Source organism: Archocentrus centrarchus, chromosome 11 (assembly GCF_007364275.1).
Source record: "Archocentrus centrarchus isolate MPI-CPG fArcCen1 chromosome 11, fArcCen1, whole genome shotgun sequence".
NCBI classification, from domain to species: domain Eukaryota; kingdom Metazoa; phylum Chordata; class Actinopteri; order Cichliformes; family Cichlidae; genus Archocentrus; species Archocentrus centrarchus.
The window spans coordinates 19,021,452-19,042,955 of record NC_044356.1 but is presented as its reverse complement, the minus strand read 5'-3'; the positions used below and the strand labels follow the sequence as shown (position 1 = coordinate 19,042,955).

The following is a 21,504-nucleotide window of genomic DNA, read 5'->3' as shown; positions in this document are numbered from 1 at the left end:
TTTGCCAATTCACCTAGCTAATCTTATCATAAATAGAGACTTTGATAATTGTCAGATAGTCTATATATCTCTTTCAATTTAGTGAAATAAAAAAAAACAAAAAAACTGACGTTTCTCAGGGAACGTAACCTCTACGTCATCGCGTTAGACTCTTTCCGGTTCGAATAGCAGCCATCTTGTTTCCCCTTGCAGGCTAAATAAAATAAATAATACGCTGAGCTGGACTTCACTTCGAACCCGTAAAAGAAAGTGAGTAAGAAATTAAAATTCATTTATGTGTGGAGTGTTTAAATGAAAGTTGTCCGTGTTAGCTGGAGGTAGGGGTAATTACTTCGCTTCTTTTCATTTGCTGTTCTTGACCAATAGACGATTGTTTTGGAAGATGAACATAGGCGCCATTTCCCTCCCCGCTCTCTGAGGCGCTTATTGGTGGCCCGCTGAAAGGATCACGGGCGGTCAGGAAACTGGTGTTTTGTGTCCGCCATTTTGGCTCATATCTGAGCGATTGTTAGACGCACTGGCTATTTGTGCTGGAGCCCGAATGGTGCGCGTTGCAGAACGAACTTAGCCCTAAAAACCTTGATTGGTGGAATCTAGTCCGAGGTTTGATTGGTCTGAAGGACAGATCCAAACGTTGTCTTTATTGGTTAGACTGTTTCTTCCTAGCTTTGCAAACCTTTGCAAACTTTCATATGTTGGCAGGACTCGCTGTCAGCTGGTAATTAAAATCACGTACGCCGAGCTGTTAGCAGGCATCACTGTGCATCTCCAACAAGCTAACATTAACTCCACTAACGTTAGCATAAAGTCACGGTCAGCATTGACCGTCCTATTAGCTAGTGTGCTAATTGTGTGTCCGTACGGCTGCTGCGTGAAGTATTTGATTGTGGGTACGTCAGGGAAACACTACAGTGCATCTCAGAATTTTGTAGTTCATTTGGCATTCTTTGTGTGACGAATAAATTCTGGCTTCCGTGTGCTAGCGTTGGATATAGCATTGAATTCAGTGACTCCTGCTAGCCGCTGTGTTGAACTCAAACAGCTTATAATGTAGCGACTATTTAAAGTGAAACACCGTGCTAAATGCTGAGGTGTTAAAGAGCAAAGCTGTTTTACTCCCCGTGTAAATTCCTTGTGCTAACTACATGTGAATATTCTGCCTTTATTTTCACTCAAGTCGTTGTATTACTTGAAAAACAAATGTACAGAGCGTTTAATTAATACATATAGCTTCATTTTCAGCCATTTTATCCAAACAAAATCACGCAACATGAAGCACTACCAAGTTTATATTTCGTAAAGTAATATGTTTAACCTAACAGAGATTCACCCCATTCTTGCTACTGCCCGTGTGTAGAAAACAGTCTGTGTGTACCTTATATGACTATAAGAACTTAAGAGCTGGTTATGCTGTTTTATTATCAGTGGGACAAAAACCGTGTGCAACTTAGTCTTGCAGCCTAATCCACACCTTAGTATACTTTACCTCTTTAGAGGACGTATATTAATACTCTGCCTTTACATCATTGTTTTCTGTGTAGGTTTAATTGTTGTGATATTTAAAAAGGCTGGTGTATTAAAAAAAAAAAACTCTAGACAGTTTAAGTAAGCTGTGTGCAAATCAGCCAGCTTACCCTTTCGTTTTGCAGGTGCTCGTGTTTTTCCATGTCTACAGGTGAATGCATGGCTTGGCCTGGCTACCCTGAGGGTAGCTGCTGTGTGTTTATGAAACCCAACGTCTGGTTGGTGCATGTTTATCTCTAAACAGCGTCAGAGAAAGCAAACATGTCCCTGCCATGGGCAGTACAGGTCATGGGAAGGTCTCGGTTCTGTGTTGACCTTGCCAGGTGTCATTACTGAGGCATTTTGGGTTGCCAGAATGCAGCTACAAAGAGAGCAGTTCGTGTATGGCAGCAGTGGTGGACAGATTAGTCTTTGTGCAGCTCTGCTCTAATCATTAACTGGATGTCTGTAGTACCTGCTCTAGTCCCCATGCTCCTCACAAAAATAGTAAAGGGAACATTTAGCTTTGTTTCTCTGGAGTCTCTTGTTCTCTCACCCTCCCTTCACTTGTTCTACCCCTCCCTTCCTGTAACAACTCTCCTCTCTGTCCTTCTCCATCCTTCCGGTCCACCCCCCCTCTGGTTTTTCATTGATAGGGCAGTTTATTATCTTTCCCTGACTCTTGTTTAGCTGGTTGTATTGTATTCCTCTCTACAGTCTATACAGTGTATTTTCATTAAAGTCACACCACCACTTGGTCACATCTCAGCAGTTTACTATCTAAGCTTTTAACTGGTTTTCACCAGTAGTGGAAGTATTTACGTAGTAGGTGGTGCATTAAACATCATGAGTTGTGCACATGAGCAGCAAAGTCCTGTCCTGTCCTGTGTAGAAAGTATGCACATTTAAGCAGCAGAGAATTAACAAGAAGGACATTGTGTGACATTGCTGACGTGTTTTTTGATGACGTTTTCGTTGTGGAAGTTGCTGTGAGCACAGTTTTTAGGGTCAAGACAACATTGTCTTTGTTTACAGGTTTTCACCCATATCTCTTAAGTCTTGTTTATCCACAAATAGGATGAGTCAAATGCACCCCCCCACCCTTTCCACAACTGCTATCCAGTCAGCTGATGGTTCTATTTTGTACAAAGGCTCTCCATTGATCTATTTTGCACTGAATAGTTTATTGTGTAAATTTGATTGACACTGTGTAGGCTTGTCATGGGTTTTATATAGTGGTTGCATTAACTTGCCTTACTAAATGTTCCCATGAAATTTGATGAACAGAGTTTATGTAGCTAATTTATATTCTGAATAAATAATGCGTGACCCTGTATGCAGACATATTTGGTCCTCTGTTAGAATAATACTAAGAGTGATGTGAATCTCATTATAAGCGGTGTGCTGGTTGGAGGCTAGATGTTTTCAGTGTGTACCTGTGACTATGAGCAAGGATAACTGAGTATGCAAGGACAAAATGTGCATGTGTGTGGATGTGCATGTAAGACCGTGCACAGTTATGAGACGGGGAGTCTGCCTTGTATGCTTTTGTACTTTAAATCATGTGGATGCAACATGCGGCATCAAGTATGGCACTTGTTTTAGCCAGTGAGGGGCCTGCATTGGTGCTTGCATCACAGTGCCGTCAGCCTGTAGAGGCACAGCGCAGGCGGAGCTTAGGGAGACATTTAGTTTGACATTGTAAATAAGCAGAGACCAGTTGTCAGAGAGCAGCCCATAGAAGCTTTCTCATCCGTCCAGCAGCAGGAGAGGCAGAGACCGCTTGAGGACAAACAATGCCAAGGCAAGCCACAACCAGCACACCCTCGCGCACTCCCTGCAGAGCTTTCCACAACTTTAGCTGCTCTTTTTCACCTATTCTCATGTCTACTCTCTCTTCCTCTTTTCTTTTCCCTGACCCCTATCCTGCAGCTCAAGGTAACTTAGAGCAGGAAGTTGGCTGTCGGTAAAAGGGGGTTGGGCAGAGGAAAGAGGAGGAGCAAGGGATTTGTCAGAGCTGATTGGTGTGTGTGGCGTCCAATAGTGTGTGAGGACAGAGTCATCTCATTGGTTTCAAGTGTCGGAGTGAGGTGGGAGCTGGCTGTGAGGTGGGGTTTGAGTATCATGTAGCATGCTAGATTGATTACTCCTGAACGTTAAAGGGGAAGGAGGCTAGAGATTTTTGTCTGAGAGTCGGGAGTGCCGCTGTACTGTTTTCCTGCTGTTGCGCTGTTGCCTGCCGCTGTGCTGGTCTTTGTATTACTTCTCACCTTCTTCTCTGCACCAGGCCAGGGGTCACCTCAAAGACAAACACATGGGTCGCTGGCTAGAGAGGAGGAGAAGGGTTAGGGAGAAGAAAAGGAGGAGAAAGAGAGAAGGTCAGCGAGTTGAGGGGACTTGGGCTGAAGAGAAACAGCAGAGAAGGGGCTGTATGTCTAGGTTGGAGGAGGACATTGGGGGGCTGTTGAAGGAGACGGGGCAATGTGTAAAGGGAGAGTGGGAGAGAGAGAAAAGGGGGAGGGGTGGAAGAAGGGGGGCTTGCTCTTCGCTCTGTGTCCGGGCTTAAAGCCTTTTTAAAGCCAGCCGGTGAAGGCAGAGTGCCTTTTGTCTGTTGATACGATCAGGGGGACTGAAGCAAGTGAAGGAGCATGAGAGTTTTTCTGTCAACCTCTGTGCTGCTGCTTTCAAGGAGACTTGGACAGGGCTATCTGTTTCCCTTTATTCTGCTGTGCTCCAGGCCGTTCACCATGAAGGGCATAGGGGTAAGTCTGACAGCTGAACACATACACAGAGAGAAGACCTCTTAAGTTTATTTATTTATTTTTTAAAAATAAATTGCCCACCTCTGTTCACTTTCGGATGTGTCTCCATCACTCTGCAGCGATGAGATGGTGTCTGTCCTTTACAGCCATCCTCAGTTCCCCCTCCCTCACCTGTCCTGTAGTACTCACCTTGGGAGATTGCTGTTGTACATTTTGTGTTTCTCTGTGCATGTCTGCCATCCATGTCCTTCATGTGTCACTTCAGTGCTGTATTGGTGATTTTACAGAATGGTGTACAGTTTAAAAAAAAAAAAAAAAGTCTGTTATGTTTTGCATTATGTTTTTTGCATTATGTTTATGTTTTCATTGTTAGATTTTGCTTTAGATTATTACACTGTCTTTAGGTGTCACTTGTTTTGACTTTGGACCAGTGTGCATGCAAACACGCACTTGAGCACACACTCAGTGCCCCTTTATCGACTGCATAGAAGTGCATGGCAGACAGATCCTGACTTTGTGCTTAGATGCACTCTGTTGTTTCAGTGGTGTCCTTGGGCCCTGTGGCCACAGAGTCTTGGGGTGCTGGTCGAGACCCCACTTTTTTTCTCCTAATGTCCTAAATAACATTTTAGCGGCAGATGGTGGTGCAGAGCTGAGCGGCAAAGAAGACGTTCATGTTGAAAGGAGATTTATTGTATATGGGGAGAGGAGATATCTCAGAGTTGTTGTCACTGTTGGCATCAGTGGTCCCCAGGGGTGGAGGTGCAGCTGGTTGCAGTGACCTCAGGACCCTCTAGGCCCCCACCCTGACGGTGCCAGACACCCAGATGGGACAGACTGTCAGCCTGTCAGCTTCAGGGGCAGAGGAGGCTAATAGTTTGATCTGATCTCTTCTGATGGAATCTGTGTAGGGTGCCTCTTCTCTCACTTTGCCTCTGACTCCATTCCTCCTCTCCTCCTTTTCTCCCTAATTGAAAGTTTCCATTGGTGCCTTTGACAAAACAAAGTCCCGCTGGGGAAAGAGAGTGAGTGAGAGAGATTGAGAGAGGGAGACTAAAAATAACTCTTAAGTTGAAGCCCTTGCTGCCAAATCCCAGGGTTGGCTGCTGTCTGCATGAGATTTGAATATCATATGTACCCTATGCTGAACCATAGGCACACCAGGGGAGGTAAAAGTAAACGAAATACACAAATCTCTTGCACATAGCTTGGCCTTTCAGCTCATCACTAAGGTGACCACTTGCACTGTACGTTTACTCTTTTGCTCTCGCCCCACTGTGCTTTTACATGTGTACACTTTCACTAAAGACAGTGTGTGTGGGCAAGCAAGGGGGAGTCAGCTGTATCCCAGCTTATAATATGCAGGTGCCTTTAGCCCTGCCTCCTTTGACGCCAGAGACTGGGCCTAGCATTGGATGAAGGTCACAGGAATGTGAGATTGACTCCTGCAGTCTCTCCGTCAGCACAGAGAGGGGAACATGTAGAGGGAAGGAGAGCCCCAAGAAGAAGTGAAATTAAATGCAAGATCCAGAGCACAGCTAGTATGTACATTGTGGTGTTTTCATTAAGCTTCTTAGAAAGTACACAGCCTGAACCACTGGGGTCACTTAAGTGCTGCAGTGAAACTTGGAAAAACCTGTTCTTTTCTGTCCTCCCCCTCTCCCTCCCCTTCTCTCTTTCATCTCCCTCCCTCCTCCCTCTCTGGTTTCTCTCCTCTGTTGAATGACCTTGGGAGATCAGTGACTAGCACTTCCTGGAGTTGGCTTGAAGCAGAACCAAGGGCAAAGTTTGCAGGGCCGTTTGGTCTGCTAGATCGGTCCAGCCATGCCAAAAGGATGTTGCACTGTAGGTCAAAGTGAGCGTGTGTGTGCCATTAAAATTCAGGCTGTTCATTTTTAATTGTATCAACATCTGTGAAACTACTGTGTGTATTTGAGTAGTTAATCTGTAATTTCTGGCTGGGAACTTTTTGTTTTTTGTTTTTCCTGAGTAGATCATTTACCCTGTATGCTGTATCCATGCCAGTTTATTTCTGCCTGGTATTTGTGATGAGGTCTAGCAAGGTTAGCGCTTTAATATTTCAGAATTTGCACATACACTCATTGGATTTATGATCGCCGTTTAACATCAGTGTTTGCCAGTGTGACGTTTGTTACTTAGGCTGTATTTATTCCATCAGACTGAGTGCAGTAAATCAGGATAAAGCTGTCTTATTAAACAGCCATTATTAAACATTAGATAGATTCTCCGATGTCCAAATGGTACAGTATGGTTTATGTGAATGCAGTATTGGTTTTTCTGCATAGGAAGCTAGTTTAAATTAAACAGACTTCAACCTTTGGTGACCTTCCGCCAGAAATGCCCACTCTGCAACATTGACAGTTTTGTGACAAACCAGCATGTGGAAAATTATCCTCTTGCCAAAGACCTCTCAGTGGACCAGTGACTATCCAAAAGTTGGAATTACATCACAGAAAAAAAGTCATACCTGCTTTGGTGGTAACTAGTCCATGTGGGTATGTATTTACTCTTTGTACAGGGTGATGTTTGAAAGTGTAAAGAAAAAACGTGGAAGGTTACACTGAGGTCATAATATCCAAGAGAACAGAAATCAGTTTCTGGTGTCAATACAATTGTCCTTATATGTGCAATGATACGATAACCCTGGGAACTGAAAGGGGACTTGTAAAATAAATAGTTGCGTCACTCTTTGAAATTAACTCAGCTGCTGTAGTACGCAGTCATACACTGCACTGGAGAAATGGTGATGCAAACAGAACTCTTTTACAGTTTATATTCATGTTGGTTTCAAATGGTTAACGAGGTTTGCAGAATTAAAAAAAAATGACAATACTAATGGTCTCACCAAGCTATGAGATAAAGTTTCTCTAACCAGTATCCCTAAATTCATACTTCAAATCTTCCTCGTGAGCTTGGTTCACTATATGATTTATTTTGCTTTATTTTGACTTATTTTCTAACTTTACATTTGCTTAAAGGTGAAGTGTCGTTCCTGCTTCAGGGAGCGATCCGGGATGAGCTGCCTGCTTTTTCATCATCCATGACATTGATAACGATACTGAAACACGTCAGTGAAAAGTTCACTCTGCAGCCTTGAGTGGAGCTTCAGGTCATCCCACACTGCCTTGACTTGTTCACTTTCAAATATGCTCAGCGGGATTGGGCTCAGTTTACACCAATTGTCAGGTCATTAAGAGAGCAATTAAATGCAGAACATTCCACTTTAACCAGAGATCAGTTAATTAATTCCAACTCTGTTATCTCACATAATGTCGCTGTGCAGAATTTTGTGCTGCAAATATTGCTTCTGCTTCTTTTTTCTTTCACTTCTCTTTAAAAAGAATTGGATCAACCAAGTGATACTATCTTCTTGATTCCAGTTTTCTGCATTTCTGCCTTCATCTGTCCAGGGTCCTATCAGGTTTATTTGGACAGGAATTGAAAGCTCATGTAAAGCGCTGTGATGTCAGAGTTCGAGCGAGTCACCAGTGCTGCTGTGAATGGCCACTTAATGTGATGTGCCAGAATGGGAGAGGAGGAGGGATGTGAATGAGGAGGAGGCATGAGACCGAGATGCAGGACCCGGCTGGCAAAACAGCTTTAGCGCTGATTCAGCTGCTGGAAGCAGAGCAGCATTGACTTTCTCAAAGAGATCAGGTGAAAGTAAAAGAAGACAGAAAATGCAAGAAAAGCATACCCATGAGTGACAAAGGGTGAAGAGAGGCTCTGGAAAATAGACGGGAAGAGAGCTGTAGAGCCACTGAAGGAGGAAGAGCAAGTTGCTGTGTTGAACAACGTCGACAAGATGCAGACATTTGTCCTCAAAGATGCACACGTAGAGAAGAGCTGAAGGAAACCCAACACCGGCGATCCTCTGTCTTGATGACCCAATGAAGGACAACAGAGCTGCAGGGAAGAGGAGAAGAGAGAAGCACAGCAGAGAACAACACCATGTTCCCTAATATAGCAACAGTAGCAGATTAGAACAACACAGCAGGAATGAGATTGTCAAGTTCACTGCATGGTTCAACAGAATAATACAGCATTTTTAAGAATAGTAAGTCCCCTTCAAAGCAAAGACAATCACAACATTTACAGAGACTTTAATGACTCATAATGCTTATCATAAGTAGTAAGAAGTGAACTGGACTAGCAAGAAAATTCTTTAGTACAAGTTTCCATTTAAGTAGTACTTTAAAGCTTAAACTGAAATGTGGAGGTAAATGGTGCTTATTCCTGCAGATAAAATAAGCCATCTTGACTTTGGCGTCAATCTCCAGACCTTTTACATCTCTTGTAGTGTTGACATTTATTAGCTTTTGAGGAGATTCAACATTTTCTTTGTGCGGAGTATAACCCTACTCACTGTGTTTATTTGACAAGAGTAGACCCAGACCATAGAAGGTGTTGCACAAAGTCAGCAGAATAGGCTCCCACGCAAACTTTCCATTGATGCAAAGCCTTGGGCAATTTGGTTATATTGGTATATGCTCGGAGTAGAATACGCTACCTAGCTGGAGGAGCAATGCTCAAGGGTATGTTGATACTTAGCCTCCTCTTCTCTCTCACTTCTGTTGTTCTATTGCCGTTTTCCACTCTCACACTTAAGCTTGCCTCTCGTCACATATGGTTTCTCATTTCTTCTCGCATATTGACTTCGCTACCACCCCCCCTCCCTCCTTCTGCTGCTGTGGTTAGTGCATCGTTGCATATATTTACATTGAAGGTCACAGGGTCAGAAAGAGGGGGTTGGGGTTTATGTGTGGTTTAGTATCAGCTCTCTCTCCTCTAACAGGATTTTTTTTTTTTTTTTTAAAGAAGTTTATGAGAGTTGCATAAGAGAGCAGAAGGAAGAACTAGGGAAGCGTACATATTTTATAGTTACATTTTTATCAGTTTAGTCACTAATGAGCTTCTGTAATCTTAAGCCTAATTATTTGTTTTTTTTTTCATGCTGTTTAGGCAGTTGGAGCCACATAATCCAGCAGACACCACACACACACACACACACACACACACACACACACACACACACACACACACACACACACACACACACACAAACACTGATACAGAAAGTTGTCTTGTACACAATTATCACAAGATGATGTGCTGATGTGGATGGTGTTCATTTTGTTCATCCTGTTTGTGTGGTTATGATAAGTACTCAAAAGCAGCAAAAGAACTGGCAGAGGTCAGTTCAGCCATCTTTTGAAGGAGGAAGAAAAAAAAACTACAATTCCCATCAGTCATTCATGCCCTGTGGGATGCTGGGATTGTTCTGGAGACTGCAGGTTTTCAATCAACCTTGAAATGCAACTGGACACTGGAGCGTCAGACAGGGAAGGGGAGACACTGTCAAGGTCAATCACTAGCCTGGCATGCCATAGCTACAAGCGGCCTGATTGATTTGTATAAAGCCCCCCCCACCCCCACCCAGCATTCTGTCTTATCGATTTAGGCTACTGTCTGTCGAAAACTGAACAGCAGAACAGGATGCAGCAATGCTTCTTCTATACTATTCTACTTATGCAACTTGCAAGAGAAGCGATCTTTCCTGTCAAAAATCAATCAGGTAACAGGCCTGCATCCAGAATCAGTCATTTATCGGCGTAAAATATTTATAACTGCACTTAAGTGGTGCGGATCAAGGAGCTGATGTGGTCCCAAAGTCAAACAATCCCTTAAAGCAAAGCTGTGACAGAACCTAGAGGGAGAGACAGTGGATGGCATGTTTGAAAGGCTGTGTTTTGTATTGTATTGGTCTGTCAGCTGAACCAGGCGTGGAGGCATTCATCCTTGCCGGCCAAGGGTGAGAAAAGGAAAAGATAAAGAGAAGATACCCCCCCCCCCCCCCCAACACTCTTTCTTTGTAGTGTCATGTCTCCTTTTCTCCCACTCTGTGTCTCCCTTTTTCTGTCTTGTTTGACCCACATAGCTGTTTTGCACAGCAGTGTGGCTGTGGCCCTGTCTGTCTCTTACTTCCCCCTGTTAAAGCCTTTGGCACTTTGTCTTAGCGCTGGATTAATGCTGAACTGGACAAGGCACTAGCCCTCCCTCAGCAACACACACAAACACATCCCGTCTCTCTTGAGTAGCTTTACACACTCATCTCTTGTTCTGTCCCTTCAAGTTTCTCTTCTTCTCCCTCCTGCTCAATCTTTTAGCAGAGGTAGGGAGAAAAGGGGGAGAGTGAAGCAGTGTGATCAAGGCACTCCAAGCTCTGCATGCTCAGACAGGCAGACCAATATTCTTCCAGCAGATTCCTGGCATGCCATAGTAACCTGCTAGATCCTCTTTCAACCGTCAGACCCTATGTAGAAGCTCTAGCTTCTCGGGTGTTAGCAGTAGTTTATTTCAATTTATTGGGATGGTTTGTGGTATGTATGTATGCATGTCTTTACAATTTGTCAGCTTGCCATTAGATTGTTTCTTTATGACACCAACATACCTGTGTCTTTTGCATCTGTTGCTTTAAAGTTGTTCTTGTGTGGGCTCATCAAAAGCAGTTGACTTCCACATGATATGCTTGTGTTTGTAGAGGAGCTGCAGCTATGTGCCAAAGGTGAGAGACCCATTCATAATCATGGAGTGTGCAGCCGGTCTGTTGGTGGGTTCTTAGGCTTGTCAACATCCCACAGGGACAATAATAGAAGCCTGTCGGGGCTCTATTTTCGATTTTGGTGTATTATAATTATAGGCTTTGATAGGATATGTGGTTCTGACACACAGGAAGAGCTCTGAGCAGTGTGGGCCTGTTTTGCAGTGATATTTGCATCCTTGATCTGTCTCTGCATCACTTGTGTTTTGTTTTGTAATGATCGATTGTTTTCTTGTACCCTTCTCAATCTTCTTTCTTTTCTTCCTTTGAGCAGATTAGAAGATGTCTGCAGATGCTTTTGGAGCCACGGGCAGCGATGCCCAGCAAACCCTGCAGTCCTTCTGGCCTCGTGTCATGGAGGAGATCAGAAACTTGACTGTGGTATGTAACACCCCTGTATACAAACAAATAATATAGGGGGGAAAAAAATCACCTCTTGAGTTTTGTTCTGTGTTTAACTGAATATCCTGTTATTTTCAGAAGGATTTCCGTGTGCAGGAGTTGCCTCTAGCTCGAATCAAGAAAATCATGAAGTTGGATGAGGATGTGAAGGTAAGAGGAGAACCTGAATAATGAAACTGAGAAACCGTGGGTAGTAAAAAGAACTACTTACCTTTAGTACTATTTCTTTCATGAAGAGGGCAACATACTTGCAATTTTAAATCAGACATGGTATAAAAATATGGGGGAGATATAGCTTAATCCTGGAAAAGTGATTGCCTTGTTAGAAATTGTTCATTAAGTTGAAGCTTAGCTCTTATCAAGTTCTTGGTTGTGGCCTTTTGTGCTCAGACCACTTAATAAATAGGGTCAAAAATGCAATTATTCTGTTATATTTAACGATAAATTTTCAATTAAAAACTCTTTGCATTCAGCAACGTCTGCTGATAGAAGCTCAGTTTTTTTTGGTTTCAAATGGGTTTACATTAACACATTAGCAGTGCGTGAAGGAATTACTAATTGGGCTTCATTAGGCATAATTTTGTGAAATTGCAAGACCTACTGTGTAGCAAGTAGTTGGTTAATATGGCTTATGTAAAAAATAAAACATCCTATTTGCAGACATTTGTAGTAGTTGTTGCTGCTTTTTGGTTTTAAGATTTGTTTTAGTGGACTTTTTAAAATATAACCCACTTTGCTGTGAATTGCACTTCATGTTAATGGCTAAAATGAACTAATTACATTGCAATTATTATAAATAAAATCATTGATTTAGGCGCATCTTAATATCACTACTACACTTGAAGACCTGCTCAGGTTATATGTGGCTGTTTTGATGTGTCAGAAGGAACCTTTCCATCTACGACTAGGCAATTATGACTCATGGACAAGTGATTTTTTTCCTTCCATTACACCTGATTGCCAGATTGTTCATAGCCTCTGTAATGTGTGTGTGTGTATATGTGTGTGTGTGTGTGTGTGTGTGGCTTGAGTATGTCGTGTCAAGAATGCTATCCCCTTAGTTAAGCAGCAGCTTATAGCGGTAAAGAGATCAGGAGATCACTAACATATCTGAAGAAAAGACCCTTCTGTCAGTGCTGACACAGCAGCTTATACTGCATGTGTGCCAGCACGTGTGAGTTGTATGGTGTCAGTACAAATATTCAACCCCTAAAGTCAGTTCGCTTCACAACTGTAATATAATTAAACTCTTAAATGTTTTTAACAATAATGGCGCTCTCTTGCTACACCCCTGCACAAGCACAAAAGCTAAATGGTCTTTTTTTTTTTTTTTTTTTTTTTTTAATATATATAAATACTGATGGTGAATGCATCTATTGCTTTTTTGCAGCAGCAGCAGCTGTGACTTTGATGTGGCCAGCTGTGACTCAGATGCTGAGCAATTCATGTTATTGCTGATGTATGATTGATGGACTGTGGGTGTATTTAACCAGGTGTAACACTATCTCTACTGTACAGATGATCAGTGCAGAGGCTCCGGTCCTATTTGCCAAAGCAGCTCAGATCTTCATCACAGAGCTTACCCTCAGAGCGTGGATCCACACTGAGGACAACAAGAGACGCACACTACAGGTTAAACACATTTCTTCCTTAGTTTTTTTTAAATTATTTTGTTTATAATTTATTATTATTATTAAACTCCTTCATATGACAATTGTATGAGGTTGTTTTTTTTTTGTTTGTTTTTTTTTAAATCCTTAGCAAATCCTACTCATTAATTTTTGACCTCCCCAACACACAGACAGCCCCAGTCTTGTTACTCTCTTCTCTGCATAAATTGTAATAGTTACTCGACCTTTCTTCTTTCTCTCAGCTTCGACTCTTTTCCCACACTCTCGCATCAATTGGCTATCTTTTTTGGTTTCTTGCTTCTTATTCACTAAGTGCCTGTGCCAATGTGCATGTACAAGCAGAGGCTCCATACCAGCATCCCCTTGAGGACTGTCTCACTGTTAAGTTCTTTCTCCCTCCATTGACTTTAAAAGCAAAGCCAGGCGGGCGCCGGTGACCCACTTTTCCCCCTGGTGCCATTTTACCTCATCTGCTATATCAGACTTGAATAAAGGTGGGCTTTGGAAAGATGCAGATGAAAAAGGAATCAGAGAACATGAAAGCACTGATGGAAGCAGCTGAGAAAAATCAGTCTGGAGTATGTCTCACCTGGATGTCAAGAAGGAAAAACTGTGGAGCAGAACATGAAAGCCCTTAAGTCCACTTTATCCATTCACATACCTCTGAGAGATTAGCAGTCCATGGATATGTGTGTGTATGCCAGTGCAGGTAGAAAAAGAGTTTAGAGAAAATCTGTCTTATCGCAGCTGGTCTTACATTGAAGGCCTGCTTTGGAAGTATAATCATTTTACTGTTAATATAGCTCTGTCCCTAGTGGTAGTCCTATTTTTTTAAATGTATTTATTTATTTATTTTTTTATTTTTGGGGGGGGGGGCACTGTTTTTTAGAGCTCTACAGTGCACACTTTAAAATAGAAACTTCATCCACTGTGCATGTGTACGCATTAATTGCCTTGTACACTACAGATGACGCATTAGGTACATGTGATGTTTCACTTCATGAATGCATGATTTTTTTTTTTTCTTCTTTGATTTGCCTAAGTGAGGGAAAGTGGTGCCCTCCATTTCCACACGCATACACATATAGAGCCTGAGTCCTTTTGTGAAGAGGGCACGCCAATTGGGGTCACCATAGCAACGCTCATCAATAGAACAAGTGTAGATGTGACCTGATGTTACCAGATATTAATCAAGGTACTAAATATAGCCTCTAGTGCAGGGGAGGGCCACAATGGGGAGGGTGAGGGAGGGGGGGGGGGGGTCCTGACAGCCAATATCCTGTGGAAAATTCCACAGAGACAGCACACTAGTGTGGATATAGGAAGGGGTATAGAAACAGAGCATGTGCTCATGAGGGCAGGAAAATGTCATTCCTGTTCATTTACACTTATCCCCCCCCCACTCACACACATGTTCCCTAGTGGTTGGTTTATTATTCAGTGACAGTTTGGAGACAGTGTTACTTGAACAAAACAATCAGTTGTTCATGTTTAATCTGCTAGTAACTATTTTAAATTAATCTAATTTACCATTTTTCTGTCAAAAGTATGAATTTTGTCAAAGACCAAGGTGACCTGTTCTCTTCTCCATCCATCAAAGCATGTCCAAAGATATCCAGTTAACACTGAAGTCAGAAGACCAACAAACCCTCACACTTTAGGAGCTGTAACGAGTGCATTTTTGGCATTTTGCTTGAAAAGTGTTGCAGCTGATTAATCAATTATTTAATGAGTTCCAAACTCATTTTCTAATGACTAATCAGGAAGCAGATTAAAGGTTTCTGGAACAACGTCACCTAGTTCCAAGGTGCTTGGAGGACAGGAAGAAGTCTGAGGTCACACTTGTAGTACAAAGAAGTTTATTGCTAGGCTAGCATGTTTTGGCTTGTGTCTCCTAGACATTGATTTGCATATGGATGTATATGATTAGTTGTTTCTGTTTCCTTGTTTATGCCTATTATATGATGACCCAGATGAAGATGTGATGGTCTAGTAATACAGTTTTTCTGTGTACTACTTTGTTGCTGGTGTTTTGAGCTGACTAATTCAGCTCTCAGTTTATTCTTTAAACTCGATTATTAAAGCAAACGACTGTCTCAGTACTACTAGGAACACTTATTCAGATCTCTCTTGTGTGGCTGTTTTGCGTGTGATGACCTCAGACCTTGAGGCATGTTTATAAATAGGTGGATGCGTATATAGAATTTGCATAATTAAGCTCTGACCTCTTTGCTTGACTTTCTCTGTATTTTATATTCACAGAGGAACGACATTGCCATGGCAATAACAAAGTTCGACCAGTTTGACTTCCTGATTGACATCGTGCCCCGGGACGACCTGAAGCCGCCTAAACGACAGGTAGGAGAGCGCTCTCATTATAGTATTTATTACATACACTGTGACAGGAAAACAGCTGGTATCTCATTAAAGTTACTGCAGGATAAAGAGCTAATGATTTGGGTATTCATCTCAGGTACTTTTCCATTGTTGGCAACCTGGAGGTGGTGTAAACATCCTTGACTGGAAGCTGGGGTTTTGACAGTGAGGGCTTTCAGTCGGATGTTTGCAGCATCTTATTGCCTCAGACAGCCAACAGTAACTTCAGTGATTAAATTAGATTATAGAAATTAGCACCCTATAGTTACTACTAGTATAAAATGTTAAAAACATGGTTCCAGCCAGGACACAACTCAGCAAAGAGAGCGAAAGAAAACTGTATAAACTGTTGAGGCAGGCGATTGATGGACTGTATAAAAAATTATATTTTTTATAATGTACTAAATTTAATGTAAAAAAAAAAAAAAAGTTTCCCAGCTGGACAAGTGAGATATTTAAATTTGTTGTCACATAGACTGTCTCCAGGCATGTAAACATCCTACACTCTCAGCTGTGTTGTCATGGAGCTGGGAGAGGGGTGTTTACGCTTCTGGTGATGGAGAAACCTCATCAAGATGAAGCCTGCTCATTAGTCAGTTACAAAACAAAATGATATGGGTCAGGATTTATTGATGGTTTATTGGGTTTTAATTGTAAGACCTGGATTCTAGCTCAGCATTTAAGCTGCTGAACTGTCCTGAGTTGTCTGATAGCTCTGATGTTACGTTTCTGTTGCTGACCCAAAGGAGAGGACAGACATGGAAAGCATGTGTGTGTGGATAAAACAGTGACTATCACATTATTAGTTTCACTCGGCATATAAGTTACCTGTCAGCAGCACAGATTGCAATTTTAAGGAGCACCAACACATCACCATGTTCATCCCAGAATGCCTCTGGACCTGCGTTGTATGTTGTCGACCAGTATGGATGGATCTTATATCCAGATTACGTTACTCTTCCCCAGTCACATCACATCAGTTATTTATCAGACTTGCTCTCCGCTACCGTTACCCCCTCAAAAATAATTCATGGAGATGCAATGGACTGATAGGCCTCCAATGTGTGTATGTTTGCACGTACGTTTGTCACTTCCTCAGGAGGAGATGCGTCAGTCAGTTGCTCCAGCAGAGCCGGTGCAGTACTACTTCACCTTAGCCCAGCAGCCTGGAGCCGTGCAGGTGCAGGGCACACAACAGGGTCAGCAACCTGCCGCACAGACAGCGGCAACCATACAGCCTGGACAGATCATCATTGCACAGCCACAGCAAGGGCAGGTACGATTAACACTGTGTTTTGTAGTGCATGTTACAAAGGACACAGTCAAAATGAAACCACCTGCAAAAACACCAAGAAAATCCCAGTTAGTCATGTATGGTACTTTGGAGAAAAAAAATGTATTTGTTTGTGTATCTGAGTAACACCTGAAAGATTACCTCTCCCTAGAAGTCCTGGGAATACCATGTTTCTTGGATTGACTCGCTGGATTTATTGGTATTATTCATAGCTGACATGTAGGAGCTAACCACTCTCCTATGAGCAGGAATAACAGCCAGCAAATACATCTATACACACACATGCAAACCTTGCACAGGGAGCAGAACATTCTCTCATCTCTTACTTACTCAAGTCTAAATAAATCTTATTATGGAAGCAAAAGGGTAATTTTACTTTAGAATAAAATGCCTTTGTCTGTCATTATATGGGCTATGCAATGAGATTAATATAGACTCCAAAACAATTACATCTCATGGTTGCACAGTGGTCCTATAGTGAGTAGGGTATGTGCTGCCTTCTCAGTTTGGGGGGGAAAAAGGAGAAAGTTGTCCTCAACTTCAGAAGTGCTTATTGTTTGAGCTAAAAGACAGGAAAAACTGTGAATCACTAACTCCTTAATGGAACAAAGTCCCCAGTACACACAACCACATACACAGAATTTTAGGATGCAGGTTTTCTTCCTGAGGGTAATGCATTTTCACCACCCACTGAGATAACAAGCACGAATATGTAGGGACACTATTCACTTTATCTCTCTAATTATTTCATTCCTACTACTTTTTTCTGCTGAGCACTCCTCCTCTCCGGTTAGGTCTCTGCATGTCATGTAGCCTTGCTGCTGGGCTGGTGTGACGCTTCATGCTGCTTCAGCACACTGCCTGTAGCTGAGCTGTCATACTTGTTTAGACCTGGTGTGATTCACACTCCTGCTCCTGCTGCAGTCTCCAGTCACACTTTGACACTAACCTTATGTAGACTCAATCACTGGCTGTTTACAAGGTGGCACTTTTAAAAAAAAAAGTGGGATTTGAAGTCGGTTTTAAAATAAAATCCCAAAGAATCAATTTGGTTTTTTTGAGTTAGACAAATCAGTGAAATTCTGAAGCTTCACTACATTTCTGAGTCTTTTTTTTCTCTGACTGTTTATCCACTTAATAATGTCAAAACTAAAGGTTATGTCGTTGTCTGCTCAAATTACATAATTCCCATGTGAAAGACAGAGCTGATTTGATTGCCTCTACTCATCAGGCACATGTCATGTTTGGTACAACAGATTTGGACTGCATTAAGGTGTTAGCAGAAGTCCCGCAGGATGAAGGAGTATTAAAAATTCCAAGTCAGTGCAGAGAGTAAAATGAGGCGAGATCTCATTTCATATCCTTTATTTGTGTGTCTGTGTGTGGAGCTTTCAGTGTCACTAACTGTCACTGTTGTACCGATTCTGTCACTTTTCTCTTAGGTCAACAACTCTCTTAAATACTTAAAATCTACAGTTGGCCTTTGTTGAGCTGTAAATGTAACTGTGATGTATGTTTGTTAATTTTTTAAACCTGCTCAGATGCCACTGCTTTTTTTTTTTTTTGTTTGTTTGTTTGTTTTTTCCATCATTTTGCAGTGTCTTTATCATCCCCCTCTTGTTTTACTTGCATATTTCATAAACATGCTCGTAAATGTCATCAGCTGCCTATATCATTGTTTGCTGCTCTTACATTTCAAGCTTTCTCTGCATACACGCTGATTATGCTTACATTTTTGTGTTGAGTTAGTGCAGTCGCTGCTTTCTCACTGTATGTCTCACTTTCTCTCATTTTTCCATTTCTTTTCTGTCGGCCATCAGATGTTGCAAGGTGCCACCATGCAGCAGTTACAGCAGGTGCAGGTGCAATCACAGGGCACGCCCATCACGGTAAACACACATACTTTCATATGTTTACTAACCACACCCAGAGAGAGAGGCCACTGCTTTGTGCCACAGCCTCACAGGTGATGGCTGCCCACAAACTCTGTCCTGCTCAGGTGACTGAGGTCTTTAGGGGTAATTGTCACATGATCCTAGAAAAAGTCATCTGATCTCACGCTGCAGACAGAACAGACAGAGTGGGCGTGAAACCTGCATTGTCACCTTACATCCCTGAGATCTTATTGTGCCTGCTTAATAACCTACTGGCAGACTTAAAATTTAAGGATAAGTAGGCTTCCAACTCCTGGTTTAAGATTGAACTCCACAAAAGATAATGAGTTCCTGCTTCCTTGCTTAACTACATGCTTCTGCTAGTTAAACAACCGGTGTGTCTGTGTAATGTTTATCTTTGTTGTTTCCTCTCTTTTCTGCCTTTCTCTGCATTAGAGTGCGCCTGTTGCCATGCAGGTGGGTGAGGGCCAGCAGGTGCAGATTGTCCAGGCTGCCACAGCCCAGGGTCAAGCTCAGACAGCTCAAGCCCAAGGCCAGACCATGCAGGTCATGCAACAGATCATCACCAACACTGGCGAGATCCAGCAAATCCCAGTAAGAAATGGCAGGATGCTGGAAAGGGAAAATGTCAGGAATCAGTGGTGGGAGAAGGTGGTCTGGGTGTTTTTGTAAAAGAGATGATCAGTGTTGTGCGTTTCCTGCATGAGGTTGGGTTTGATGTTGTGGTCCAAGACTAACATGTGAATTTTCCATCCCACAGTGTTTGATGGGAGCTGTTAAGTTTTAGAAGGTTAACAATTGACCAGAAGAATGTCAAGGTTTCTTACTCCTGTTGTGCAGAGCAGGAAAATGGCTGTGACCTCTGTGCTGAAATGACCTTTTCCCTAAACCAAGCTTTGTCTCCCTCTTGTGTTGTTTGGCTGTAGGTACAACTAAATACGGGCCAGCTGCAATACATCCGTCTAGCCCAGCCTGTCTCTGGAGCACAAGTGGTCCAGGGACAGATTCAGACTCTTGCAAACACCCAGCAGGTAATCCCTACAACAGCATTTATTTATTATACGTAATGCATCACGTGGGTTTACAGTTATAACTTATGGTACAAAGCTACTTGTGGAACCCAGTGAGTGAATAACTTGTTCTCATTTTAGATCACACAGACAGAAGTGCAACAAGGACAACAGCAATTCAGTCAGTTTACTGATGGACAGGTAACACATGCAACAAATAAATAAAATTTTGGAATTTGTTTTCTTTTGTTTTCAGGTGACAAATGACACACTGTTCTTATTTCTGCTTGCCAGCATTGTTAGATTTTTTTTCTTTTCAACTACTTACACATTTGGCTGCTAACTATCTGATATTTGCACTTTAAAATCCTGTTAATTTAGGTTTCTGAGCAAGAATGAAAATAACTTTAAACGTGCAACAACTCAACAGTAGAGGGAATTGTGATCAGTACATCATAAGTAAAAGAATAGCAGAATAGAATAGCATTTTTATTGTCACTGTTAAAAAAGAAACAATGCTAAGAACAATGTTAAAACATCTTGTAACAATGAAAGGTCTAAAATCTTGAAGTACAAAAACAAAAAAACCCCTAAAACAAAACAGAACACATAACTTTCAACCTCTCTCTCTCTCTCTCTCTTCATCTTCTCAGCAGTTGTATCAGATACAGCAGGTGACGATGCCAGCAGGACAGGAGCTGACCCAACCAATGTTCATCCAGTCCACCAACCAGACAACTGACACACAGGTCACACAGGTCAGCACTGACTGAGCCCGACCAGGAAACGTTCTCTTCTCACTCTCACAGCATGCACACCAGCCCACATGATGTCGACGGAGGCCATCGACTTTGACAAAAGGACTCTCAATAATTGATTTTTAAGCACGGCTCAGTGCAACAAGGGACCTGAAAACTTCTAACACTCATTTTTTTGTAATAAATTTACTACACTGGATCAAAAACCAAAGGGACGCTGATCGACTCTTTCACAATCATACATTATAATCATCCAGGCTTAGACATAGTATATCTTTTTGTACTTGTGCCACCCATATTGAATGGATAGACTTTAAGTTGTACATCCACTTCCACAGTCCCTGACAAGAGTCTTTGCACAGACTGAATTTCTTCTTGCTTACGTCATTTCCAACCTTTACAGATTTTTAGAATATATGTTGCTTTATTCTTGACACCTTACTTTCTGCTCTTCATTTGGAAATGAATTTGGAAAAGTGTCCATCATTGTCTACAGAAGCTGCTCTTGGTTTATGGTAGCCATGGGATTTTTTTTTTTCTTTTTTTTTTTTTTTTCCTGCTTTATTTTTTCGTGAAAAAAAAAAATCCTACCTTACTCATTGTTAGTCATGTAGTTGAATTAAATTAAGCCATATACCTCAAATATCATTTTCTTTTTTACAACAAGTCAATCTAAGGGATTGTGAAGAGGTTGAGGTTTAATGATATTTTCATGTAGTTTCTCTGTTGTGTTTTCCATATTGATGCATGACTTTATGTTGTAAGGGCTTCAAACTGTACAGGCTAACTGTGTATGTGATGGAAGGTTGGGTGTGTTTGAATCACACTCACACACTTCTTAACTCTTCTGATTCTTTCACTCACTTTTTTCACCATCCCTTTGAACGAGGAACCTTTTTTTTCTGCCTCTGTGCAGTTTTGCACAGCCCTCTCGGCTTGGGTGGTTTTTGAGTCTTGAGTCTTGTGCCCTGGTTTAAGTCTCATGTACAAACACATGACTCCGTCTGGAGGGGGAAAAAGAAAACCCTTTTTATAGAAATCGACCTTTTTTTTCCTCAGTGTTTTTCCTTTTGATTTAAAAGTGATGTTTGGCCCAATATATTTCCCATTATTTTTTTTTTAATTTTTTTTTTGTACAGTAATGAGTATTATCAATGTTATTATTATTGTTGTTTTTGCATGTAGTTCAAACTGCCAGCATGACATGCAATAGATAGGTACAATTTTATTTTTGACGTTCCTTTTTGTAAA

The 21,504-nt window shown here is 41.8% G+C and overlaps 1 protein-coding gene across 7 annotated transcripts; it reads left to right on the top strand.

The window, feature by feature from the left end:
* Nucleotides 1-149: 149 nt before the first annotated feature.
* nfyc (nuclear transcription factor Y, gamma) lies at nt 150-21,504 on the top strand. 7 transcript variants are annotated; one of them, XM_030741218.1, is made up of 11 exons: nt 150-249; nt 11,162-11,268; nt 11,368-11,439; nt 12,808-12,921; nt 15,183-15,278; nt 16,396-16,572; nt 18,411-18,479; nt 18,921-19,079; nt 19,412-19,516; nt 19,637-19,696; nt 20,152-21,504. In XM_030741218.1, the coding sequence occupies exons 2-11, from the start codon at nt 11,170-11,172 to the stop codon at nt 20,266-20,268; spliced, it is 1,068 nt and encodes a 355-aa protein (XP_030597078.1). In that variant the 5' UTR covers nt 150-249; nt 11,162-11,169; the 3' UTR covers nt 20,269-21,504. The 7 variants fall into 7 exon arrangements, with proteins under 7 accessions (XP_030597078.1, XP_030597073.1, XP_030597080.1 ...); XM_030741213.1 differs by having other exon boundaries at nt 20,149-21,504; XM_030741214.1 differs by lacking the exon at nt 150-249 and adding an exon at nt 3,219-3,307 and having other exon boundaries at nt 20,149-21,504.